The sequence below is a fragment of the Panthera onca genome, chromosome A1, assembly GCF_046562875.1.
Source record: "Panthera onca isolate mPanOnc1 chromosome A1, mPanOnc1 haplotype 2, whole genome shotgun sequence".
NCBI classification, from domain to species: domain Eukaryota; kingdom Metazoa; phylum Chordata; class Mammalia; order Carnivora; family Felidae; genus Panthera; species Panthera onca.
Genome location: NC_138339.1, coordinates 8,261,809 through 8,288,275, shown reverse-complemented (window position 1 = coordinate 8,288,275; position 26,467 = coordinate 8,261,809). Strand labels below are relative to the sequence as shown.

Genomic DNA, 26,467 nt, shown 5'->3' with positions numbered 1-26,467 from the left:
AGGCAGAGAGAGAGGGAGAGAGAGAATCTCAAGCAGGCTCCACGCTGTCAGCACAGAGCTGGACTCTGGGGTCGAACTCACGAACCGTGAGATCATAACTTGAGCTGAAGTCAGGAGTTGGACACTCCACCAGCTGAGCCACCCAGGCACTCCCACTGGGAATCCTTTCAAAATAAGTTAACAGCATCTTACTGAGCATGATTGGGGGGGGGGGGGGGGTAGAGGGAGGGAGGGAGAGAGAGAGAGAGAGAGAAAGCACAATCAGGGGAAAGGGGCAGAGGGAGAGAGAATCTTTAGCAGCCTCCTTGCTCAGCACAGAGCCCAACACAGGGCTCGACCCCATGACCCTGGGATCATGACCTGAGTGGAAATCTAGAGTCAGACGCTCAACTGACTAAGCCGTCCAGGCGCCCCAGTTCTGGTTTTTCTAAAAAAAAAAATAACTCAATTCACTCATACCTCATTCTAAAACCAATGGGTTTAGATCTGTCGACACCAAAGAAAATTTCAAATTCACCTCAGAGTTCCTGGTGCATTTTAGGGAAATGTATTTATCCTACTTTTCACGTGTGGCAATGGAGACTCAGCCCTCCTCTCCAGGATCCACCCGAGGGCCCTTCCTGATCAAGGGCTCCCCTGCCCCCCAAAAGTACCCTCAAGAAGCTACACCTGTCACGTGTTCCACGTGGGTGCTGTAGCATAAAATAAAACAAAACAAAACAAAACAAAACAAAAAACAGTCCAGAGGTGCCCGGCTGTCTCAGTCGGTAAAGCATACAACTCTTGATCTGGGGTCAGGAGGTCAAGCCCCACATTGGGCATAGAACCTATTTTAAAACAAAACACAACAGGGGCGCCTGGGTGGCTCAGTCGGTTGAGCATCCGACTTTGGCTCAAGTCATGACCTCACGGTTCGTGGGTTCGAGCCCCACGTGGGGCTCTGTGCTGACGGCTCAGAGCCTGAAGCCTGCTTCAAAGTTTGTGTCTCCCTCTCTCTCCACCCCTCCCCCATTCGCACTCTCTCTGCCTCTCAAAAATAAACGTAAAACAAAAACACAGTCTGAGCAACTAAATTTAGGTAAATGCTTCCCCCCCAGGGACAACCCCCCTCCCCACCCCCCCACCAATATAAATTAACACAACAGCTTTCCTCCAAGATAAGAAGTCCAGGTGCCACTAAAGGAGGAAATCTGAGGTCAGCAGGTCTTTCAGCTTCTCTTGGGGACACTTCGTATGTGGCCCCAACGGGTGACCGACCACCTGGATCTGCCAGGGCACAGGGGTTTCCCAGGAGGTAGGACTTTCAGGGCTGCCGCAGGAAACTCCCAGATGCAACAGAGCAGGATGATAACCCCACAGGGCCATCGTGTGGCTGCTGAAGGCGGCCTCCCCCACTCCATCACAACGCAGGGAGGATGTGCCAGAGACCTCCGAGGTGGCCTGTCCCAGCCCACCCTTCAACAAAAGAGGATGTGCGGTAACAAAATGCACCAGGGTCGCTCCTTCCCCACTCCTCGGTGCCTATGTCCCTTTCCACTGTGGACGAAACAGGTCCCCCAAAGATCTGGATCCCGAGAGGCAGGACAGCCAGCAGGGAGATGCATCTCCTGGTAACAAAAGGACCCCACGGCGCAGCAACCTGGCTTCAAAGTCTCCTCGGCTGAGTCCGGTGCAGCTCGGCACTGCTATAAATGGACGTGATTTCCTAGAAACCCACCCATTATCTAACCCGAAAGAGACAAGACCGAACTCACAGCGCTGGTAAAACTGACCTAGGAGCTGAGTCACCACTGCTGTTTTTAGCACATGACTACTGTCCCTCGTGTTTTCAAATACAAAAGCTGGAAGGTCTGGGCAGAAGCCATACAGACCGACCAACTTGACAGGAGGGGCAGGGCCAGGCCCTTTGGAATGCCTGGCTCGACCATATCAAGGAAAAGTAGAAACGGAAGGAAACTCTGGAAACCCGCTGCAGTGGCATCAGACTGTGAGAGTCTCCGGATGGACCAGGGCTTTGATTCCTGGGGTCTCCGCACTAACCTGTACTCGAGGACAATGCTGAAGAACGAAAAAGGCTTGTAATGATCCCCAGCACATATGTGCCATCTTCCCCCTCCCGGAAGTGCCCTCCTTCCTCATCGGTTGGGAGTCTAAACCCTTCTCGTTCTCCCCCAAGCCTCAGACTGCTTCCCCTCCACTTCCTGAGGCAGCGTCTCAGTCTCCACCCATCTGGAATCACAGGCGCTCCCAAGATGCACCAAGATGGGGCGCCACACCCTTCTCTCCCTCCCATCTACCCTGACACCTGGCTTCATCTGCACCCATGGCACCAACTGCCGCTCGCTGAGTATAAACGCTCAACACAGGCTCCACCCTCAACATTCTTGCGGTGACAGAAGAGTCATCACCAACTAGACATGCCATTCTCTTGCTTCCTCCTTTTCTCTTGGCTAAAATTGGAACAGCCATACTGGAAACCATCTTGAGATTAACTCGCCATGGAAACAATAGCTCCACTTACTGAGTGCCTGTGATGTGCATTCTGCCTCGAGCCTCTGTAACGTGTTGCTATTTCCATACTAAGCATCCCCATTTTATGGCTGGGGATCTAGAGGAAACTCAAGACGAAAAGATCATGTGACTTGTCCACGGTCACGTAACCAACCTGAGCCCGCCATCTTTGGCCACCAATCTGCTCTAAGAAACGTCCCAGAGCTCTTCAAACGGGTGTACGTGCCAATCACATCAAGGCCTGAGTAAAGTACTGATTCTGGTCCAGTAGGTCTCGGGAGGGCCTGGGATCCTGTATTTGGGAAAAGCTCTCATGTGATGCCAGTGCACGGCAGCAATGGCTCATACATCTAATATTCCCAGCGGGTGCCATTCCCACACATTAACCAGGTCTGACACTGCTTTGCTTTTCTAAAAACTATGTATCTAAAACTGATCTATTCATGGTGGTAAGGCTACAGATAAAAGGTAACACATGCCTTTATTTTATTTTCCAATTTTTATATGGTGGTAAAATTGACATAAAATATCTCTACCTTAACCACTTTTAAGGGTTGCCTTCCTTCATTATTATACTGGTGATCGTGAAATAATGATACAGGCCAATAATGACACGTGGCTCAGTCGGTTAAGCGTCTGACTCTTGATTTTGACTCAGGTCATGGTTTGTGGGTTCGAGCACCATGTGCTGATAGTGAGGAACCTGCTTAGGATTGTCTCCCTCTCACTGCCCCCCTTTCTCTGTCCCTCCTCTGCTCTCTCTCACTCTCAAATAAATACTTAAAAAAAAACAAAAAAGAATGATAGATTCACAGAAACCGCCGCCTCCCCCCCCCCCTCCCCCGGTGTTGACATGTGACAGAATTACAGGGCAGGGGCACCACCATGAAATGCACATGGCCACAACCCACAGAGCTTGCTCAGCTGTGGGGTGGGTGGGGTGATTCTCTGCCATTTCAACCCACGTGTAGACCACCACAGTCCAGATGCAGGCCTGGCTGTCACCACAGGCCCCCGCCTGCCACCCCGTTAGGGAGCCCCTCACTCCTCCTCTCTCAGAAACCCTAGCCCCGGCAACCCATAAGCTGGTCTTCATTGCTACAACTGCATTATTTCAAGAATGTTACACAAATGGAATTACACAGCCTAATTGCCCACCTTCCTTTATGTTTAAATCAACTTCCTGCACCTTCCGTCGTCTCAGGAAATGTGCGACACTGAATTTATGTAACACCCTGCTCCTGCCTCTTCAAGGGGCTCGCCTCTACACCCCCCGCCTGGCCTCTCTCCGCTGGAATGGCCCTCGCTTAGCAGGTGCTGTATCTGATCCAGGAGTCAGTTAAATCCCAGAAACAGAAGCAAGAGAGAAATGCTTGACTCCACATCCCATCACTTGCCTACTCCGGATTGAACTTATTCGGAGCTGACATGAATACACCTTGGGAAGCATACATCTGTTTTTGTGACTTTGAAATTGCTCTCAGTCCCACGACTCCAACCCAATTTTAAAAGCCACTGAGCCAACCGTCACTCGAGATTTCATGTCTACCGTAATTTCCTATCTCTGACTTGGTAGAAACAAGTAAAATTCACCTTCAATTGTCTTTCAAACTTAAGAACATCACTTGAGGGGCGCCTGGGTGGCTCAGTCAGTTGAGCGGCCGACTTCAGCTCAGGTCATGATCTCATGGTTCATCAGTTCGAGACCCACGTCGGGCTCTGTGCTGACAGCTCAGAGCCTGGAGCCTGCTTCGGATTCTGTGTCTCCCTCTCTCTCTGCCCCTCCCCTGCTTGCACTGTCTCTCTCAAAAATAAATAAACATTAAAAAAAATTATAAGAACAACACTTGAAAACAGTCTCGTTTATGTACACACACAACGAATAACATCAAGGATTCTTAACATCCTACTTCATCTTAAAATCTGACTCCATAAGAACACACACACACACACACACACACACACACACACACACACACACACCCATACCTACACCATCATTCCACCAGCCTGTCTAAAAAAATTACTTCCCAATTGTCTTGAATGAAACATACTTTCTTTGTTCACACATGTTAACAACTTCTCTACAACCTTCTTATTTCTTTTAATTAAAAGGAATTACAGGGGTGCCTGGGTGGCTTAGTTGGTTAAGTGTCTGACTCCAGCTCAGGTCATGATCTTGCAGTTCACGAGTTCAAGCCCTGCGTTGGGCTCTGTGCTGACAGCTCAGAGCCAGGAGCCTGCTTTGTATTCTGTGTCTCCCTCTCTCTCTGGCCCTCTCCCTTTCTCTCTTTCTCAAAAATAAACATTAAAATTTTTTTTAAAAAAAGGAATTACATATTATTTTATGTATGGAACTACTTAATTTGGAGAAATCATAGACTATCACTTGGTTATCATTTAGAATAGCTGACCCAATAGGCTGTAAGGCTAGTCTCAAGAAATTTCAAGTAAGTATCATATAGACCATATTCTCAGTATGGTCTATATGTGCTGTGCTGACAGCTTGGAGCCTGCTTGGGATTCTCTCTCTCCCTCTCTCTTTGCCCCTCCGCTGCTTGCACTCTCTTTTTCTCTCCCAAAATAAATAAACAAATAAACATTAAATAAAAAGACCATATTTTCTGAATCAGGCTTAAAAAATTCATTTAATAAAGCTTAAAAATATGTATTTTAAAAATGTTAAACATAATCCTAAATAACTTCTAGATCAGAAAAAGAAGAGGGGCACCTGGGTGGCTCAGTCGGTTGAGCATTCGATTCTTGGTTTAGGCTCAGGTCATGATCCCAGGGTCATGAGTTCAAGCCCCACATTGGGCTCGGCACTGAAAATGGAGACTGCTTAAGATTCTCTCTCTCCCTCTCCTTCTTGCCCTCCCCCATGCGCTCTCTCTAAAATAAATAAAAAAGGAAGAAGAAAAGAAATCCTAATGTAAATTAGAACAATAAAAAAATACTGTATATCCAATTTGTAGGAAAAGCAAAACTGTTACTTTAATAAACCTGAAGGAAATAATTTTTTTTTACAGACAGAAACTGATGAAATAGTGAGGAAACAGATCCAGAGGGGTGCCCGCATGGCTCAACTGCTCAAGCATCCCACTCTTTTTTTTCTTTTTTTTTTTTTTTTTTTAATATTTATTTATTTTTGAGAGAGAGTGAGAGAGTGTGAGCAGGGTAGGGGCAAAGAGAGGGAGACACAGAATCTGAAACAGGCTCCAGGCTCTGAGCTGTCAGCACAGAGTCTGACGCGGGGCTTGAACTCATGAGCCATGAGATCATGACCTGAGCTGAAGTCGGCTACTCAACTGGCTGAGCCACCCAGGCACCCTCAAGCATCCCACTCTTGATCTCAGCTCAGGTCTTGATATCTGGGTCGTGAGTTCAAACCCCACACTGGGCTCTGCACTGAGCCTGAAGCCCTACTTAAAAAAAGAACACAGAGCAAAAGTTGACTCTCTAAAAGAAGTAATTGGATGGATATTTTGTATGATATTCATCACAAAAGAGAAACAGCACAAATTTAAAAATATACTAAAACAGCTATAAGACAGTTATAACAAACATTAAAAAGGAAACTCTATAAAAACTTCCGACAATTGACCTTCAAAACTTAGAAAAAATAGGAGACTTCCATAGAAAAACAGCCATTTCCATAACGGACTCAGGAAGAAGAGAAAATCTGAATTATCCCATAACCATTAGAGTTACTGACCTAAACATCTGACAGGACGGCTTGGATTTTAGCAACTTAAACAATTAGTTAAATACTTAGAGCGTTTCCTATCTCAAAGCCATATATAGCAGTTCTCATGCAAAATCGCTTTGAATAGCTTGCATATTATATTGATATAAATGTCAGACGAATAAATGGTATTCCAGGAGTTCGTATACCTTGTTATTTCATATTTCTAGAACGCCTCTGCCTTAGTCTTCCCTTACAAGTATAGGATGAAAAAGCAATCGGATGTTCAAAATCACCCCAACCACTACCCCATTCCCCATGGACACCCAGAGGAGGAAAGGGCACAGTGGAGAGACCCATGGGGGGCTCAACGGAGCAGCGGGAGCAGCCTGGGGTCCTTCTAGAACCCAGCTCTCCTGACGTACTAGATGCCTTCTCCCCTGAGCCTCACTTTCTTCAACTACAAAAAGGTGAACACAAATAACCTCTAAAATCTCTTCCAGCTCCAAAATCCCATGACAATGGTCTTTCTAAATTTCTAAAACCTTCACCCAAGCTACGACCCAGCAATTGCACTACTAGGAATTTACCCAAAGGATACAGGAGTGCTGATGCATAGGGCCACATGCACGCCAATGTTTATAGCAGTGCCTTCAACAATAGCCAAACTATGGAAAGAACCCAAATGTCCATCAACCGATGAATGGATACAGAAGATGTGGTTTTATATACCATGGAATACTACTTGGCAATGAGAAAGAATGAACTCTTGCCATTTGCAGCAATGTGGATGGAACTGGAGGGTATTATACTAAGTGAAATTAGTCAGAGACAGGCAGATATGTTTTAACTCATATGTGGAACTTGAGAAACTTAACAGAAGACCATGGGGGAAGAAGGGAAAGGGAAAAAATTAGTTTCAAATAGAGAGGGGGGCAAACCATAAGAAACTTAAATACAGAGAACAAAACTGAGGGTTGATGGGTTGGGGGGAGAGAGGAAAAAGGGTGATGGGCATTAAGGAGGGCACTTGTTGGGATGAGCACTGGGTGTTGTATGTAAGTGATGAATCATGGGAATTTAATCCCGAAGCCAAGAGCACCCTGTATGTTAGCTAACTTGACAATAAATTATTTTTTAAAATAAATAAATAAATAAAATAAAAGACCATTTTATAGTAGATTAAATATAGAAGCAAATATAAGAATTTAGCTTATACTATAAAGTCAGACATTAAAGAGTTTTTCAAAAATCTAAAACAATGGGTAAAAAAACTCAGAAAACTTAAATTAGAACAGGACTTTGGGAACTGATGTTGTTTTTTTTTTTTTAATGTGTATTTATTCTGAGAGGGGTGGGGCTAGCAAGGGTGGGGCAGAGAAAGGAGAGAGAGAGAAAATCCCACTGACAGTGCAGAGCCTGATGCAGGGCTCAAACTCATGAACCGTGAAATCGTGACCTGAGCTGAAATCCAGAGTCCGACGTTTAACCAACTGAGCCACCCAGGTGCCCCAGGAGCTGATGCTTACTGATATTGGATGGTTAGGAGGCAGAGGCTCTTAGTACCCTCTATTTGGGAGTCTATCTGAAATTTTCTTTCAAAAAACTAAGTTTAAAATAAATAAATGCTCAGGGTTAGTGAATGACATCTTTTACAAACAAAAGCAAATTCACCCTTAAGAGGGCTTGGCCTTGTGACTTGCTTCAGCAGAAGGGACGCTGGTCCTTTTTCGCTCTCCTGCCCTGGAGAACAAGCCCAGGCCGGCCTGCTGGAGGATGAGAAAACCCACCGGACAGAGTCACCCCAGATAAGACCTCCCTGGTCCTGCCCTCCTCAGCAGACTCCCGCTGGTCTCAAGTCCAGCCAAGATCAGCTGAGCTGGACCGTCCTCAGCAAAATGTTTACTGTCCTACACGCCCCGGGGGTGTCACAGTTATTCCTTATTCCACATTCTTGTGTCCAAGGAAAACTGGTACACTTGCGTCAAAAACACATGGGAGACTCTTAATGGTATTATAATAATGGGTACATTCGTCCAAACCCACAGAATGTATAACACCAAGAATGAACCCCAATGTAAACCATGGATTTGGGGATCATAACGGGTCAATGCAGGCTCATCAGTTGTAACAAATACACACTCTGCTTGTGGATGTTGGTAATGGGGGAGCCTATGCATGTGCTGGGACAGGAGGTCGATGGGAAATCTCTGTACCTTCCCTTTAATTTTGCTGTGAATCTAAAACTGTTCTTAAAAAATTACACCCTTAACAAAAAAAATCGGAGATGGGGCACCTGGGTGGCTCCGTCGGTTAAGCGTCCGACTCTCGATTTCGGCTCAGGTCATGATCTCCCAGTTCATGAGTTTGAGCTCCCGGCGGGCTCTGCACTGATGGTGTGGAGCCTGCTTGGGAATGTCTCTCCCTCTCTCTCTGCCCCTCCCCTGCTTGTGTTCTCCCTCTCTCCCTCTCTCTCTCTAAAGATAACTAAATAAACTTAACATTAAAATAAAATAAAATAAAATAAAATAAAATAAAATAAAATAAAATAAAATAAAATAAAATAAAATAAAACAAAACAAAATAAAATAAAAACAAAGATTCAGAAAAGCACATGGACCTCCCTACTGATGCTGGGCCCAGAGCGAAGCCCCCACCCCTGCATGGTCCCTGGGGAGGAAGAAGCACAAATCGGCCAGCCTGTCTGCCGCATGCACGTGTCGGCTTCAGCTGACCGCCTCTCTGCTCCGGCCCCTTGGGCTCCGGCCTAATCTGCTTGTTCTCCCTTCCCACCCCTCCCCCACACTTCAGAATCTACGATAACACACTAACATACATCCCCAACAGCAAAGTCAAGCTCCCTGCCCACAAGCTCCCGCGCTTGACTGCCTGCCGGCCCTCAGCTCCACAGAGGCCAGAAGTCACTTTCCATCAACGCGAGGCCACTCTCGGCACATTCAGTGCATGAGGCCTGGGAGCCGCCGAAGGGCTGGGTGTGAATTCCAAACCACCTGAGTCTCAGTTTGGGGAAAGGTGATTCCAAAGTTTGTAAGTCTCCCTGCTGCATTCGAAAAACAAACAAAAAACAAAAATCGAACCCAAATTTTTCCTTACGGGTGTGTCAAGATAAAAAAAGGCCCAGTCACTGCTGCAAATGTATAAAACGCGAGTGAAGGAAGAGTTCGCCCGTGCCGAGGTGTGGCTTTGCTGAACCGAGAGACAAGAGACAAAGGGGCGGAGGGGACTTTGGAGAGTCCCTAGAAGTTAACCATATGTGAGAAGAGTTACAGCAAGAAAGGAGTGCAACAGGGGTGCGTGGGTGGCTCAGCTGGCTAAGCATCTGACTTTGGCTCAGGTCCTGATCTCACCCTTTGTGAGTTCAAGCCCCGCATGGCGCTCTCTGCTGTTAGGGCGGAGCCTGCTTTGGATCCTCTGTCCCACTCTCTCTCTCTCTCTCTCTGCCCCTCTCCTGCTCGTGCTCTCTCTCTCTAAAATGAAACATTTTTTAAAACATTAAAAAAAAGGGGGCGCCTGGGTGGCTCAGTCAGTTGAGCGTCCAACTTCGGCTCAGGTCACGATCTCACGGTCTGTGAGTTCGAGCCCCGCGTCGGGCTCTGTGCTGACAGCTCGGAGCCTGGAGCCTGGAGCCTGCTTCAGAGCCTGGGTCTCCCTCTCTCTCTGCCCCTCCCCTGCTCACGCTCTGTCTCTGTCTTTCAAAAAAATAAGTAAACATTAAAAAAAAAATTATAAACAATAAAAAAAGGGAGTGCAATATTTTCAATTTAGCATAATTGGGTCTAATTTGGTTCAAGAGCTATCTGACATGCAAAGTGCTGTTCTGCAACAAGGAAAGCAGCACAAACACGTCCTCTGGCTTCAGTCCTGTCTCCAGAGCTGTCACAGCCATAAAGGTGGAACTCAGGAGATAATAAGTGGAAGAGAAGAATTAAGAAAGAGAATTATGGCAGCTTGCAGTGTCCCCAAGTCAGAGGGAACAAAACCACCATAAATCTAAATGACAGCAAGAACACAGTTTGAATGTCACTGGAGAATCATTTGACAAATATTTACGTGTTGCATATTAAAGTATGCAATCCTTTTAGAGCAATAAATATTTTAGAAAAAAACCGTATGCTGACCCACATCCAAGATAAAACCCATCTCAGGAGCCAGGAGAGAGCACGTTTTTAAACAAGACACATCTGATCCTTGGTTACTCAAACCAAATGAAACATCTGTCAGCTCAGGAAGCACACCCTTCTTAACTAACAGGAGATTATTAGCTCAACAAGTATACCCAGAAAACCTTTCAGAGCCTTTACAGACATTTCTCTTCTAGAAACCTGGCTGTGGGCAATAACTCTGAGCTGTGCATTCTGCTGTTCGCGCAATTACCCCTCTACTCCCAAACCTCTCTCTAGGGCTTTCTGTAAGGTTTTTACTGTCACTCATTGTGATAAGCTCGTAGATCAGGCCCAAAGGGCTCATGCCTCAGGGCCTTTGCACCTGCTTTGCCCTCTGCCCAGTGTGCTTTCCCCCACCTATCTCCTCTACATCTTAGTCAGATGTCACCTGCTCTCTCAAATGACCACTCTCAATCCCTGAACCCCTAGACTGTGCTTACCCAGCTCCAGATGCTGCTGGCTAGATCCCTGCGAAGGTGCCCCTGAGATGAGAACCTGAAGGCAGTGGGTGAGCGAGCCATGTGGCCATCTGGAGAGGCACACCTCAGCCCCAAGGCTGACCGCTGTCATGCTGAAAACAGCTGGCTTCCCAATCTCCTGTTTCTTAGCCAGCTGCCCTGGGCCAGCCTCTTACCACCTGACCCAGGTTGGCCTCTCCAGCTCAGGCTCCTACATCCCCCCCTCTCTGTACCACCCCACAATCAACCATACTGCCCCTGCCAACACCCCCTTGGCTCGGTCAGCCAGATCAGAACATCTTCCCTCCACTCCCCCCAAGTCTCCCCTGGGCTCCCGGGATGCTCCAAGCTGCTTGCATTGGAGACATTAGCCCACATCTCTTTAGACTGCCTTCGGGGCCCTGCCTCTGGCTCTAAGCACCAGGAGCTATTACTCTCTGGGTTCTCTCCTCAAATAAAAGGTGGCCTCATAAAGACAAGCACTGTTTGATTTTTCTCCGCGTCTCCTACGGGACCTAACCACTGCCTGGCACAAAATACGTCTGTAAGAAACGCTATGCAATGACTTGCTACCCCATTTGCCACTGGTCGTGTATTTGCACTTTACAACACTTAATTCTCAGTTTTCACAGGAAGAGGGAGGCTGTTTGATCAACAGAATCCAGGAGCCACTGGGAAGAACAGAAGCTCTGGCCTCCCTCCTCCCCCAAAGCACCTAACGCAGGACTTGCTCCTGATGAGAAGATACAGGGGCCCAGGGGTCTTGCAATCTGTCAGAAGGGTACCGTTTCTCCATCCTGATTTGGAGGGGAGCAGAGAGGAGGAGACTCAATGCAGAGGAACAAAGAGAGACTCTGTAATCAAGGGGAAAAGCCGAGAGAAAAAGAGCTTTGCCTGGCAGAAGAGAAAAGTGCCGGAGGAGGCTGGCGAGAAACAGACAAGATGCTAACCAAGGGCCATGTCAGGGGCGCGTGGGTGGCTCAGTCGGTTGAGCATCCGACTTCAGCTCAGGTCATGATCTCACAGTTCGTGGGTCCGAGCCCCGTATCGGGCTCTGTGCTGACAGCTCGGAGCCTGGAGCCTGCTTTGGGTTCTATGTGTCCCTCTCTCTCTATCCCTCCCCACTCATGCTCTGTCTCTGTCTCTAAAAAAATGAATAAACGTTAAAAAAATTTTTTTAATAAATAAAAAAATAAACAAGGGCCATGTCAGAGCGCCGTGTGCATGAGGGGGTCGTGTACTCACCACGCCAGGAGGTACAACTAGGAAACCGAGGCAGAGAGGCTGGACCCTGTTCCGCTGTCCATTTCTACTGTCCTCCCCCGACTCTATGCTGAGGGAGTGGCTTTCAAAAGTAGCCCAGAAACCCAGTTGGTCAGGCTCAACTCCCCTGGCATCGGCTTATCGTTCAGTTGGCTTGAAGGCGGCCGTTCCCAAACTTTTATTTTTTGCCCCCGAAGGGAACATAATAAAGCTGAGCCCAGGGGAGCCTCGAAGTGGGGGCTGGCCAAGCCAGGCTGGGCCTCTGCCCACCCGGGCCCACTGGAGACCCCAGGCTTCCCAGGACACAGGACCTACCGGCCCCCCCACCATGTTCTTCCAGATCCCTGTGGGGCTTCCTTTAAAAGCAGGGCCTGATGCCTCCTTCAGGAAAGAGAGTTCTCCTGTACACATCTGTGTGTGAAAACTCACCTGAGTAATAAATAGCAAAAGCAGAGCTGCAGAAACGGCCCCAGCAGCCCACGCACCTTCCCAGAGAGGGGGGAGGGAAGCTGGGATACGGGCACTGTCCTGAGTCACAAGGCCACACAGGGCTCAGGGTTGCACCAAGCACAGTCCCTTCTGCCATTTCACACGCTGTGTCAAGCGAGCCGCCCAAGTGGCAGAAAGTGACACCAGCGGGTCCCAACTTGACTGAGCCGAGCCCAAAACACAGGCAGAGACAAACCACCCTGCTCCAGAGATAAGCCAAAGACACAGGGTCACAGCTCACAAGTAAAATCGCGGCCTTTCTGTCAGCTTGGGCAAGGGAGCAGGTGCACCTGCACTCCAGAGATGTGCGAGGCTGAGGCTGCAGACGCCCCTGGAGACTGTGACAGTCAGGTGAGAAGCAGCCGCTGTCCACCCAGCGCAGGCTAACGGGCACTTGGTCGCTGTGGTCGCTGTGCGGTTTTTCCCTCCGTGTGCTGGGTTGTTCTAGTCATTCTCAAGTCTTCGAAAGCCAACTTTTTCTTTCCTTTTCTAGATGCGCCCTGCCATCTGTGAGTCTTGACGTGATTAATGGATACCCCGTGCCTCTCTCCACCTCCACCTCTGCCGGCCCTATTTGGTGGGTGTCTGCCCCTCCACTGCCCTTCCAGAGCCTGCCTCCGGGGACCCCGGCTGGCCCTGGCTCCTGACGGTGACCATGCAGATCACGCTCGCAGGTCGCCACGGGCAGCAGGGCCGGGGGCTGGGGGCGGGGGAGGTGGGCGGCAGGCACTCCGGGAAGCAACTCCGAATCCCTGGGGCCTGGAGGCGCCCGCCCGCGATCGGGCGTAGAAGGGAAAGGGCAAGGTCACCGAGGGGCGCCAGTGGGGCTCCGGGCAGAACCGTTTTCCCTGCAGGCGAGGAAGGGTAACGGTCGGGGGGAGCCCAGATCGAGCAGCCCCGACGAGAGGTGTCCAACCTGGATCCGAGCGCGGGCTCCCGGGGGTGAGGGGGGGGGGGGAATTCAAGGGCAGGAGGACTCCGGGGGCGGGAAGCGACCAGGAGGCAGCGAGGACGCGAGATTAGCGGCGTCTCCCGCGGCGCTGTGACCTCGGGCAGCGCCCCCCACCCCCCACGCCCGTGACCCCGGCCCGGGATGCGCAGGCCACCCCCGGCGCCGCACGCGCCGCACGCCCAGACAGCGACGAAGAGGCGCTCTGGGCGGCGGCAGAGGCGCCGCGGGAGCCTGGGCAGAGCCGGGATCGGGGTGGCGCGGAATGGCAGGGAGGGATCCGAACCCTGCGGAGAAGCCGACTTACCCGGCCGTTGCGGTCGGTCTCCTGCACCTCCTCGGCGCTCGGCCCCCGCCGCACCAGCGCCCTCAGCAGCCCCACGTCGTTGGCGCAGGCGGCGCGCAGGAGGGTCGCCTCCTCCGGGACGCCCTCTGGGACGCTCTCCGCGCTCGCGGTGCCGTATTCCTCCTCGCCTCCGAAAGGGTAGAAGGAGTCGTCCGAGGCGATGCTGCGGGTGTCGGGCAGACACGAGAAGTCCTCGTACTCCTCGTAGTCGGCAGGGTCCGCCCCGGCCTGAGCGTCCCGGGGTGGGGACGGCGGCTGCGGAGACACGCGGCGCGCCCCGCCGCCCTCCGGCCCGGGCCCGGCCAGCAACACCATGCCGGCGGCCGGGTCGCGGGCCGGGAGACCGGGGCGCGGGGCGTGCACCGAGGTCACCGCCCCTCGTCCCCCGCGGCCCCAGAAGAGCGGTGCTCCGCGGGCCCCGGCCCGGCGGAAACGAGCGCCCGGCGGCCGCGCTCGAAGACTAAAGTCGCCGCAGGCGGGAGAAAAGCCCCTCGGGCGTGGGAGGAGCCGCGGGGGCTTTCCGGGCGCGGCGGGCGGGGACCGCGCGGGGCGGGGGGAGGAGGGCGGGGCGGCCGCGCGGGCGGAGGCGCGCGCCCCGGGTCCCCCGCCCCGGCGCCCGGCAAAAGTTCGGAGCGCAGCGAGGGCTCCCCGGCGCCGGAGCGCGGAAAAGCACGCGCCCGACAACTAGCAGCAAGGCCCCGGGAGCCCGGACGCCGGCGCCTCGGGCGGCGAGCGGCCCCGCCCTCTCCTTCGGCGTCCCGGGGGAGGAGGGCGAGGGTGGGGGCCGGGGGACCCCGCGAGCCGAGCCTGCTTCCCGCCCCGGGAGCCTCCAACACCCCTCCCCCGCGCCCCCCTCCCCCACCCGCCGTGGCCCGGCACCGCCCGGGGCGTCAGGCCTCCCGGTCGGGGTTGGAAGTTTCCCGGCGTCGGAGCCCCTGAGCTCGCTTTTCCACGTCCCCGGGAGCCGGGGCTCGGGGTGGGGGCCGACTCCACTCCGAGCTCAAAGCGGGGAGTCGCCGCGGGGCGCGGAGGACTAGGGGGTGCACGGGCGGCGGGGCTTGGGGCCGGGGCTGCCCGGCGGGTCGCGCCCCCCTGAACTGGGAGCTCCCGGAGGGGAGGGGCCGCAGAGTCCCCCGGTCGCGCAGCCCCCGGGCCCACTGTGGCTGGCAGGCTGCTCCTAAAAGAGCCACCCTAGGGCGGCGTCTCAGGGCCTTGGTGGAAACTGGGGGGCGGGGGGGGGGGGGGGGGGCTCCAGGCCGGGGCTGTGAGGCTTCCCTCCTCCCCCACTCCTAGCCAATGTCACCGCGCCTGGATCTGCGGAGTCAAGACAGAGAACCGCGTGAGGCCGCGACCGGGCGCTGACACGGCGGCCGGCTGCCAAACGCAGAGAGCGGGGCCGCGGGAGACTGCCGCGGTCCGGTCCGGCGCCGCCGCCCCGGCCTGGGGGTGGAGGTCTGCCGCGGGGAGCCCCCGACCTCGGGGAAGACGGTGTGCGGCGGGCCACAGCCTCGCGGAAGAGGCTGTGCGCGGAGGGCGCTGCGGGGAGCCCGGGTTGGAAGAGTTGCCCCTTTGGCAGAAGAAACCGTTTGGGTCGTGGGGGCGATGCGGGTCCCGCGAGGGGCACAGCCACGCCTCTCTCTGCCCCCCCTCCCTCCTTTGCCTTTCCACCGCTGTTGACAGCGTGCCCACCCGGGGCCGGCCCGGGCAAGGCCCCCGGGGCCCCAAGGCGGACGCGACCAGGCAGACGAAACCACGCGGGGGGGGGGGGGGGGGGGGCTAGCTTAAGGACCCCTGGCTTGGGAGGGCGAGCGGAGGCGCTCAGTAGGGGAACACGGTCAAAAATGCCCTGGGTGCGCGGTGGGGCCGGAGCCAGGTTGACCTGCGAGACCTCGTGAGCCTGCCTCACTGGGCGAGACCCTCCGTGGCGATCACGCGGACCTCCGGTGTCATCGGAGCCGGCTCAGAACCCAGCGTCCGCAGGGCTCACGAGGGTGCGGGGGGGCGGCGGACAGCGACTTCTGGCGAAGACGCATCCACGCCTGAGCGCTCCCTGAGCTAGCAGTGAACTCAGGTGCCCTGCTCCCTTCTGTACTCGGGACTTTCTTTCCGACGTCAAAAATACCCAAGTCATGGTTTGCTTCTCACCTTTTTCTGTAACTGGCCACATTTACATAAATTCCCACTGGGAATTTCCCCCTTTTCAGGGTCGCCAGTGGTGTTAGCGTTTCCAGAGGCCCGTCAAATACAGTCAGGGGATTTACAAGTTGAAATGCCGCCCTCCCACCCCCATCCCAGGTCAGGGTTGAGTTGGCTAGCCCTCCCCTCCCAACCTTGTAAGGCAGCGTGTGGTTTTAAAGAAAGAACTCTAGCGGGCTGCGGCGGAGTCCCTGATGGATGGAGCCCCAGAACCCACGCACCCTTTTCTGGAGTCGGGCAGCCCCGTGGCCCTCATCACCCCACTACTGAGCAACATAACTTAGGCCCTATGTTCAGAGTTCACCACTTCCTCCTTTTCTTTCTTAGAAATTTGGATCCCAATAGCGCCGGGATGGGGTTTTCCCTTGAAAGATAAATTTGTGGAGCCGTTTACTCCAAATGAGAACTAGCTGGCCATTTGCCAGTGACCAGACTCCCAACCCGGGCTGACCGTTTTCAAACCCTTTTAGAAGCGCACCCCTTTTACCCCAAAGACAATGGATTCTCAATGTGCCAAAAGAACACAAAATGAGGCATATGTATTTTTAATAAAGTCAACACTTACACGTTATGCGTACAAGATCTGCAGAGCAAGGAGAAAGTAGCTTATGAAAACTGCCAACACACTCAGGATAACTATAAATCAACATTTTGAGAAACTGTGTCGGATCCAAGACGAAGCCCACCCCACCGTTCAGAGCCAGGGCTGGAGGGAGGATGGACTGGGAGAGTGGTTTTAAACCTTTGCACGTCTGTCTGGAATTCAGCACACAATTACTGTGAAGTTACCCTGTTATTAAAATTAAGATAACCATAAATCTTGATGATATAAACGGCTCCGAAGGATCTGCTTCTCCAAATATGTTGCCCGGTGGGCACAGAGAGCTAGCCGATGTGAGGGGAATGAAAAAGGCTTTTTATTTTTTATTTTCTCGTAGGAAAGGCGTTGTGGTTTGGGGTAAAGAGCAGATTCTGATACCAGACCCGGCTTCTTGTTATGATTCCACCACTGCTGAATTGGAAGCCAAAGGTTCTAGATTTTGAAAGTGTATTACTGTGGATATACTCAGGCATACTGTGGGTATAACCTTAATTCGGGGAGGGGGAGGTTTTTTAAGCCAAGTGGGAAGAAAAACACTAATTATAGGGAATGCATTAATTTTGCTGCCTGTTACAAACGATTCCCAACTAGAATCGAGAGAGATGCTTGCAAATAAAGAAGAAAAAGCAGTGTGTTTATCAATTTTGTTAACCCTGTTGCCCTCCCCCCTCCCCCGGCCGGTAGCAATAAAGCTCATTAACATGAAGACGTTTCTTAGCTTGGCTTTGGGCTTTGGGCTTTGGGCTTTGGGAGGGAGCTTCGTGGGCTGGCCTGCGTCTTGCTTTCTTGGGGTCCGGACTGAATGACAGGCACAGTTAAAAGAAAAGGGGAATAAGGCCAGTCCCTGTGGTTGGTGTCAAAGGAAGAAAACGGGGTCTCGGGGTGGGTCTGGGGCCGTGGAGGAGCCCATAGGCTTGGCTTCGCGAAAAGGCTGAGAAGCTGCCTGTTCTTGCTCCCGCCTTCCCCTCGGAACGCAACTTCCAGACGGAGCTTGGAGATGCACATGGCCTTCTAAGGTCAGCAGCGGGCTCCAGCAAGCTCCCCTCTTCCTGTGTGAGAAGAGGAAGAAGGGATGGGAGACAGGACACCTTTCAGTCACTCGTTTTTTGAAAACAGTTTAAGCAAACCAGAATCCTTTGATCTGGAGTTTTTGCAAATTTCCCTGGGTTGATGACAACGAGGGAAGCAACTTAGAGTATCCTGAAATCAATCTATAGAATGACGAGACCAGCTTACCTTTCTGAGCTGCTTAGAAGTAGAAGAGTCTCTGTGTGTATTTCTGGATCTCCTTATTGAAGAGATTACCTGCTGTTTGGCCCTAACGCCTTTCAACTGACACAAGAGCCCGCTCTCGCCGTGACCTGAGTGGGTCTAACCATTTAACAGCTTCGTTTGCTTTTAGGGAGGATTTCTGCCTTGGAGGTTAAATATGTGGAAGATGTCTGTGCAAGGGCACCTGATGCCAGTTCTTCCTTTTTCCTGCTCTTGACAAGGAATTAGCAGTAACAGGGCATAGCAAGGGACGCCATGTTGACTCAAGGACAAAAGGCCTTGGGTCTTCATCTGAATAAAGTTGGTTCTTTTTTAAGATCGAGGTTATGATTCTGAAGGCCAATTCGAGGAGTGACATCTGATGTCAAAAGCTGTTAAGCAACTTACACAACAGAAGGCTTCTCCATGACCCCTGGCCTCCCACCCCAAGTACAGGGCAAATGCCCCCCCAGGCCCCACCCCTGCCCTTCTGCCATCACTACTTCTTTGTTCACGCCCCTGGAATAGCTCTTACAGCCCCGTTCTCCAGTAATTTTTGCAGAACTATCCTCCTTAAAACGCGAGGGTTCACCGAATTCAAAATCAAGTCTTGATGTCTGGCAGCTAAGCGGGTACCTCGCCGTCTTGAGTGGTGCTCAATAGGTCCTTGTTAGAGGAGAGGGCTGGCAGGGCTGCTAGGCCAGTCCCAGCTGTGTCTGGGAACCTTCTGGATTTATACGCGATAGAGCACAAGAACCTGAACTTTCTTTAGCCATTTGTACTTCCAAGTCCCTGTTTCTTCAGGAATTAAAAAACAGAAACAAAAACAGCGCACTTGGGATTCCCACCTGGGTGGGAGGACTTGGGACCCTGAGCAATGTCCAGGGCAATGTGCCAGCTTCTGACCTTCTGTGGTTTCCCGTAAAGCCAGATTAATATCAGGAATTTTTGTTACGTTTATTTATTTTGTGTGTGTGAGAGAGACAGAAGGAACGGTGGAGGGGCAGAAAGAGAGGGAGAGAGAGAATCCCAAGCAGGCTCCATGCTGTCAGCACAGAGTCCTACGTGGGGCTCAAACCCACAACCTGACCTGAGGGGCCTTCTCAGACCTTCCTCACTGCCCTCAAGCCCAACCCACCGCCCTCCTCAGAGCCGTTGCCTCCTGCTCCACGCAGAAGATGAAACCAATCTCCTCTGGACTCACAGTCACCTTCGCTGACACTCATCTGCCTCCTGGCCTTTGTCACCTCTCAGTTGCCAGTGGAAGAGGCTCCCTCCCCCACAGCCAGAGCCAGCGCCCTCCTCCCTGGGGACTCTTAATACCTCCCTGTCAGGGTCCTCATATGTCATGCGGCACCTGTCCTCGGCCATCAACAACCCCTTTCAGATCTGCATCTTAAAACAGATTCTGCTCCCCCTCTGCCTCCCCCATCCTGCTGTGCTTTCACAAACGAACTTTCTGCAAGATAAATCTTTACCAAGCCCCAGTGTTCGTGTTTCAGTTACTCGTTTAAAAAATGTGGATTTTTTTGTTTGTTTTTCAGACAGAGAGAGAGAGAGAGAGAGGGAGGGAGGGAGAGAGAATCTTAAGCAGACTCCATGCTCAGCACGGGAGCCCGACAAGGAGCTCTATCCCACGACCCCGGGATCATGACCCGAGCTGAAATCAAGAGCCAGACTCAGAAGCTCAACCGACTGAGCCACCCAGGCGCCCCTAAAAACGTGTTTTTGAAGATTACAAAAGTCACATGTTTTTTTGGAAAAGCCTCCAAGCACTCTGAGTCCACAGAGTGGGAGGACGATGTCTCCCCTCTCGGTTGCCATTGTTACTGTTTGAATGTCTGTCATCTGCTTCTTCCCCTCCCCTGCTTCCCCCAAGGGACCTGCAGAGGCTTCTTCATGGACATTTCCAGCTCTGACCCAAAGTCAAGTCTCCACACGGCTCCCTGCCTGAACAGTGGCCCCCGAGAGGAGACACAGACAGGGTCGCCTGGACTCCCTCTGGCTGCCCACAGGGTAGTCCCTGCGGCTCCTCAAGGCAGAGCTGGAAAGCAGGGATGCCCCTTACTCCCGGCCCCCAGGACTCCAGGAAGGGGAGGGCAGTGGGAGAGGGGCAAGGCTGAAGGACAGTGAACTGAGTTCCCTCCAGAGTTCACCAGAGCACTCTGGTATTCCATTCTTGGACCAAACATATCCCCCAGTTTAAGATGATAAAATCGCAAAGTTCTATTCTTCCCCCCCTCCCCCCCAATCTGGAGTTATTCAGTCAACTGGTTACTGAGCGAAGCAGATGTACAATCAATGTCTCAATATGCACATTTCATCATAGATTTCCTCCACGGAGCCCTCCCCGCCACCCCCCCCCCACCAGTGACTCATGCCCACATTCCCTGCAGTGGCAGCTGGTCCCCCTCACCGGACTGCAAGGACATTTCAGGGAGAGGCTCCCCTTTGAGACCTGGCTTCTGCTTTCTTCCTTATTAGCACAGATTCCCATCCCTCAAGCAGGTATCTTCGACAGTGTTTGTAAGTTTAGCGCTGATTTAATGGGAGGGATAGAAAAGCACTCCAGCTTGGTCCCGCTCTGTGAAGCAGCCGCTAGACTTGGGGAGGAGACGCGGGTGCCGGCCCACGTGCTCACCAGATAGGCGGTCAGTGTCCCCGAGAGCCACCATCTGGGGCCGGGGGTCACTCCAGCCGGAGGGTTGCACGATGTCCCCACAGGGAGCAGGCCCATGACAACGTCCTTGAATTTGGGGAGGCAAGCTGAAAGGCTTCCTCTGTTGAGGGGAGCAGCTTGACCGGAGTCCTTACGCGGGGTGGTCAGCTGAGGGGATGTGCCATCCAAACCTCACGGGGTGCGTGTGTCCAGTGAGGTTGCCCGTGTCACTGTTGTCTTGTCACGTAGGGCCAAGCGGCTCCAGTGGTCCCCATTCTCCCTGGCAGGATCGTGTCCCCCAACACATACCTAGGAGGACATAGCGTGGTGGCTTTTTCGACGTCACCCAATTCTCTGGCTCTCTGTTACCAACGGCCTGTCACCGCTCACCATGTCGGACTCTGCTCTTTGAGCCCCAGATGCTTGGGCCCTTCTCCAGGTCGTCAGGGGAATGGCACCATTTCTGAACTCTATCAGCCCCAAAATACCTCATACCGAACTGAGTTTCTTTCTTCCCCGAACCAGCACTCCTAGGGCTCTCGGCTGTAGGCGTTCTCTCAACGTACCCTACTCCAGCCCACCCTACTAAAAGAGAAGGGTCCTGAAAAAGTGAGTGTGGTCCCCACCCTGGGAGGTGCTCAGAGCCACTGGCCAGTTCTTGGGCCCATTCTTGGTTCTTGCTATCCAGACGCTTACCACTTTGTCTTCCCCTGACCACGCTTGGTCATGGAAGACCACCTGACCCTCCAGTGTCAGGGGCCACCAGGCTCTTCACTCTGTGACCACCCTCCCCTGGCAAGCTCACCTCCCAGGCTGGCCCCACACCAAGGGCTCCTGAGGGAAGCGTCAGGAGCACAGCCATACTGCGCCCAAGACAACGCCACCTGAAGGTCCCTCCAGCATCTTGGGACTCCGGTGGGCCAGACGGAGCACACATTTTTCTCCCACAGGTTGGCTCCCCTCTCTGCCCTCAAGTTGACTGACGTCAGCATCAACCCTGAGACAAGATCCTTCTCCTCATCACCTGCAGGTCTCCTAGCTCTGCTACTCCCCCCCATTCCCTGTCAATTTCCACTGCCACATCGGGTGTCTCCCCAGGATGCCTGTCTGCGGCTTTGCCTCCACATCCCCAGCCTGATGCCGACCGTGGCACATGTTGGCATATGGCACAACTGTTAGGGGTAAAGTTGACACGTGTGGTTCGAGATCCCACTTGGCACCAGCCTTACAACTCAGTCATTCGCACAAATGTATATGCGTGTCCAGTAAGATGGGGGCCGGGCCACTCCCAGGAGCTTCATTCATCATGGGGAAGAGGAGGAAGGAGGAGGAGAGAAAGAGAAAGCGAGAACTAGAAGAAGAGAAAACAAATGTTGGCCAAGAAGGGATCGGATCCATTTGCTGTGGCCTATTCGGCACTCCAATCATGGAGCGGAGCATCACAGTGCCGTGGAAATGCATGACCTAGGCTCCGCTGGGCAACAGGGATAAATGTCACCAGCAGAATGTTGACCAAAGGAAGCCAAACACAAAAGAACACACGGTGTATGGTTCCATTTATAGGAAGTTGAACATAGGGCAAAACTAATGTTTAAACACACACACACACACACACACACACACACACACAGACCCTAAGTGGTGTCATTTAAGCCAAGTCACTAAATCCGGACTTAATACCTAGCCTCCTTGTAGTTTCAACCTCCCCTTGAAATGCAGTCTTATGGGGTCAATTAGGAATTGTCGGATCAGCACCCAGGAGGAATATGTCACCTGAGCCTTCCCCATTGGTCAACCCCCACCCCCATCACAAGGAAGATGAGATAATCTGGCATAATAAGACCCCTGCAGTCCCCCTTAAGGTAAAGTGATATTACCTAAACCAATCCTTTCTCCTTTCTATTCTTTTGCTAATAACTTTCTATAAAAACCTTCCATTTGGGGGTGCCTGCGTGGCTCAGTCATTCGGACACCCCACTTCGGCTCAGGTCATGATCTCACGGTTCGTGGGTTCAAGCCCTGCATCGGGCTCCGTGCTGACTGTGCGGAGCCTGCTTGGGATTCTCTCTCTCTCTGTCCCTCCCCCACCTCAAAATAAATAAACTTCAAAAAAAAAAAAAGAATACCTTCCATTTTGCGGGACTTCTAAAGCTCTCTTCTACTTGTTCCATGGAAGGCCTCTGGATTCATGAGCCACTTAATGAAACCAATTAGGTCTTCAAATGTACTTGGTTGGGTTTTGTTTTGTGAACACTAAGCTCTTTTGCTAGAAATCTGAATAATGTTTACCTTTGGGGAGGAGGAGGGGCAGATTGGAAAGGAGCCAGGGAGGTGTTTGGGGCATGTGGAATGTCCTGTCCCATCCATAATCCTGAGAGATGACTGCAGATGATTCATCAATCTATACCCTTACGATTTTTCCCAACGTTGACCACACTTCAATAAATTTCTTAAAACTCTCTTTAGCTTGGGCAACTTATTTAACCCCTCTAATACTAAATATCCGTCGCTAAGGATGAGGGAAGACAGGAAAACTTTACAAAGAGGTTTAACATGGAAACTAACTGAATAAACACTGGATTAATATTAGCTATTCTTATTCATTAGCACTCAGTGAACCTGCCTGGAGGGAAAGATAAACAAAAGCCCAACTCTCCCCACCCCCAAAATTCTCTTAATCCCTGTAGCTGGAGGCCCTGCTTCTACAAAGGAAAACCCTCTGGAGGGGCACCCACCCCTTTCCAACCCCCCTCTGAGAATGGAATTTCTGCCCCACCCCACCGAGTGGAGCGAGGAGGGCCTTGTCCAGGCTCCAGATCCCCTCAGGATCTGGAATCTGGGATCCTTTCTAGGCTTACTCATGTTTTAGACATTTCTGGTTGGCTCAGGAACTTAATTAACCATTACTAACATCATTGTTTACCCCCGAATTCCCAATGGCCAGATCACCGACCGGAATGTCTGCCCAGTGTGCCCCTAAGATCTACTGTTGCACATTTTAACCCAAAGAATGACATTGAAGATGAAGAATGTGCCAGTAGCTCCCAATCCCCAACTAGCTCACCAGAATACCCACCATTCTTCAAGATCAGCCTTCTCTGGGGGACATGATTAATGTAATTCTCAGAAAAGACATGAGCTTTCCTTGACGAGTAGAATAGTCTTTCAGCTACTGTTTAACCTCTTTGTGCTCCACTTTCTCTGTCTATAAAGATGACAATAGTAATCGTGTCTTCCTCACAGTTCTGTTAATGAGGATTAAATGAGCTAGTTTATGTAAAATGCTTAAAACGGAGCCTGGCACATAATACGCATTACGTAAGTGTTGGGATTGGCATCACCGTTGTTCTTTAGAACACAAGCACATTGTTTCTTCAGTTTAACTGTCCTGAAGTCTGAGCTCTCGTCTTCCTCTGCTCTAACTAGCCTCCAGTTATACCAGGTTCCAGAAAAACACACAGGAGAAGCAGGGTGGAACACGGGAGAGCACCAGCCACCTGAGACCTGGTGGAATTCTGGAAGATTAAAAAGTGAAGCAGTGAAGAGGGTAAAGACGACGGGCAAGGATATGATCATCATACTCTCCAAAGCCCCAGGGCCACTAGGTGCCACAAAGCCGAGGCATTGGTGGACCCATCCTGGGCCATCTCCCAGGTCACTGCCCAGCCTCCCACCAGCTGTGGCAACAACGTCCTTCTTCTTTGAGCAAGTCCTCCTTTAACACAACAACTAGTAGCCCTTCCACGCCGAAGGCCCTTCTCCAGTTATGCGGTGAAACACGGTCACCGCCCATTAGCCTGCCTTCTCTCCTGGGACAGGAACGAGGGAATAACAAGCACAGAAAAGCTTCCAGAAATTTACAGACTGTCCTGATCTGGAATTGCCAACTTCCTTCCGCCATGATATGTCAAAGCTCCACTGAACTTTCACACTCGGCTTTTAGGAGGACACTTTGGTCTCCTGGAATCTTCCTCTTCCCCCTGCCAATCCCTTCCTGGGACAAGCCTAATCTTTCCTGCCAGAGGGGCTACTTCCCAATCCTGAAGCTAGAAGAGCCACCCAAGGTACAGCCATGGATATTCCCTGGTCTCGAGTGAGTATTTAAATCTTTGAAACCTGCCAAACCTGAAATCCATTTATCTGACTTCAACTCTTTTTGGGTGAATGCCACAAAACGTTGAAAACCTAACTTTCAACGGCTCATGGCTCCTCTTCAGTCAGAACCAGTTCTTAAGAAGTATGGCTTTGTGGGGCTCCTGAGTGCCTCAGTCGGTTAAGCATCCAACTTCAGCTCAGGTCACGATCTCACAGTTCGTGAGTTCAAGCCCCAGGTCGGGCCGTGTCTGACAGCTCAGGGCCCGGAGCCTGCTTCGCATTCTGTGTCTCCCTCTCTCTCTGTTCCTCCCCGCTTGCACTCTCTCTCTCTCTCTCAAAAATAAATAAACATTAGAAAAAAAAAATTTTTTTAAAGAAAAAAAAGTACAGCTTTGCTTCTGGTTGACCTTGGAGGTTGACACATACTTCCCTACCAACCTGTGGGATTCCATCAGAACCTGCTCCATAATTAAATGAGACAGTCTTATGCACGATATCTTTTCATCCGTTCTTTCTACTTAAGAATATGTTGTAGATATCTTCACATGCTGTCATGGGTTGAGCTCTGTCCCCCAAGGAGATATGTTGCCGTCCTAACTCCCAGTGCCTCAGAATGTGACCTTATTTGGAAATAGGGTCATTGTAGATATAATTAGTTAAATTAAATGAGGTTGTATTGGAGTAGGCTGGACCTTGATCCAGTACGGCTGGTGTCCTTTTAAGAAGAGAAGAGAAACAAAACACCAAAAAACCAAAAAAAAAAAAAAAAAAAAAAAAGGAAGAAAAGAAGAGAAACAACACGAAGAAGGCCATGCGAAGACGGAGGTAGACTGGCCAGCAACCACCATAAGCTGGAAGAGGTGAGAAAGGATCCTCTCCCTCAGGTTTCAGAGACAGCACAGCCTGACCAACACCCTGACTTCACACTTCCAGCCTCCCAACTGTGACAAAACAAATTTTTGTTCTTTTAAGCTACTTGGTTTGTGGTACCTTGTTATACCAGCCACAGCAAAATGGAAACAAATACTAATCTAATTTACAAATGTCTTTTTTTTTTTTTAAGAGAGAGAGGACACAAGTGAGCCAGGGGCAGAGAGAGAGTCCCATGAGGGGCAGAGAGGGACAGAAGGAGAGAGAAGCAGGGCTCACCCTAAGCAGGGCTCGAGCTCACGTTTCACGAGGTCACGACCTGAGCCGAAGGCCGATGCTTAACCAACTGAGCTACCCAGGCATCCCCTAATCTACGAATTCCTTAATGGTTATATAGCATTGAATGACACAGTCACATCATAATTTACGTCAACAATCCAATGTTGATGAGCCCTTAATTTATCTCCTGTGGGAGAGTACAATGCACATCCTTGCCTAAAAATATCTTTAAATCCTTAAATTTATTACTATAAGTGGAATTATTTATATGCTTGTTTCTACACTTTTGAAAATGTAGACTAAATCACCTACCAAGGGGGGAATAGAAAAATTTATAAATAAAAAAAATTTTTAAAGCAATTGCCCATTTCCAAAAAATAAACACATTAAGATTAAAAAGAAATGTTTTGGGGGGCGCCTGGGTGGCTCAGTCGGTTGAGCGACCGACTTCGGCTCAGGTCATGATCTCACGGTTTGTGAGTCTGAGCCCCGCGTCAGGCCATGTGCTGACAGCTCAGAGCCTGGAGCCTGTTTCCGATTCTGTGTCTCCCTCTCTCTCTGCCCCTCCCCCGCTCATGCTCTGTCTCTCTCTGTCTCAGAAATAAACATTAAAAAAATTAAAAAAAAAAAA

At 51.3% G+C, this 26,467-nt stretch overlaps 1 protein-coding gene and 2 long non-coding RNA genes across 4 annotated transcripts in view; 1 reads left to right on the top strand and 2 right to left on the bottom strand.

The window, feature by feature from the left end:
- The window catches only part of ANKRD33B (ankyrin repeat domain 33B), an 86,729-nt gene extending 72,390 nt beyond the window's left edge, over positions 1 to 14,339 (bottom strand). The window contains exon 1 of one of the 2 annotated variants that reach the window (XM_060634361.3): positions 13,847 to 14,339. In XM_060634361.3, coding sequence (XP_060490344.1) covers positions 13,847 to 14,200 — 354 coding nt within the window. In that variant the 5' untranslated portion in view covers positions 14,201 to 14,339. The remainder of the gene's footprint in view (positions 1 to 13,846) is intronic. The other variant, XM_060634360.3, reaches the window with a different exon arrangement.
- Positions 434 to 5,612, bottom strand: LOC132680680 (uncharacterized). Its single transcript, XR_009610662.3, has 2 exons — positions 4,105 to 5,612; positions 434 to 2,803 (listed from the first exon to the last, which is right to left on the bottom strand). It is a non-coding gene; the product is annotated as an uncharacterized LOC132680680 (long non-coding RNA).
- A 1,187-nt stretch (positions 14,340 to 15,526) lies between the features above and the next one.
- On the top strand, positions 15,527 to 17,388 carry LOC145715577 (uncharacterized). Its single transcript, XR_014137851.1, has 2 exons — positions 15,527 to 15,956; positions 16,409 to 17,388. It is a non-coding gene; the product is annotated as an uncharacterized LOC145715577 (long non-coding RNA).
- The last annotated feature ends 9,079 nt before the right edge of the window (positions 17,389 to 26,467 follow it).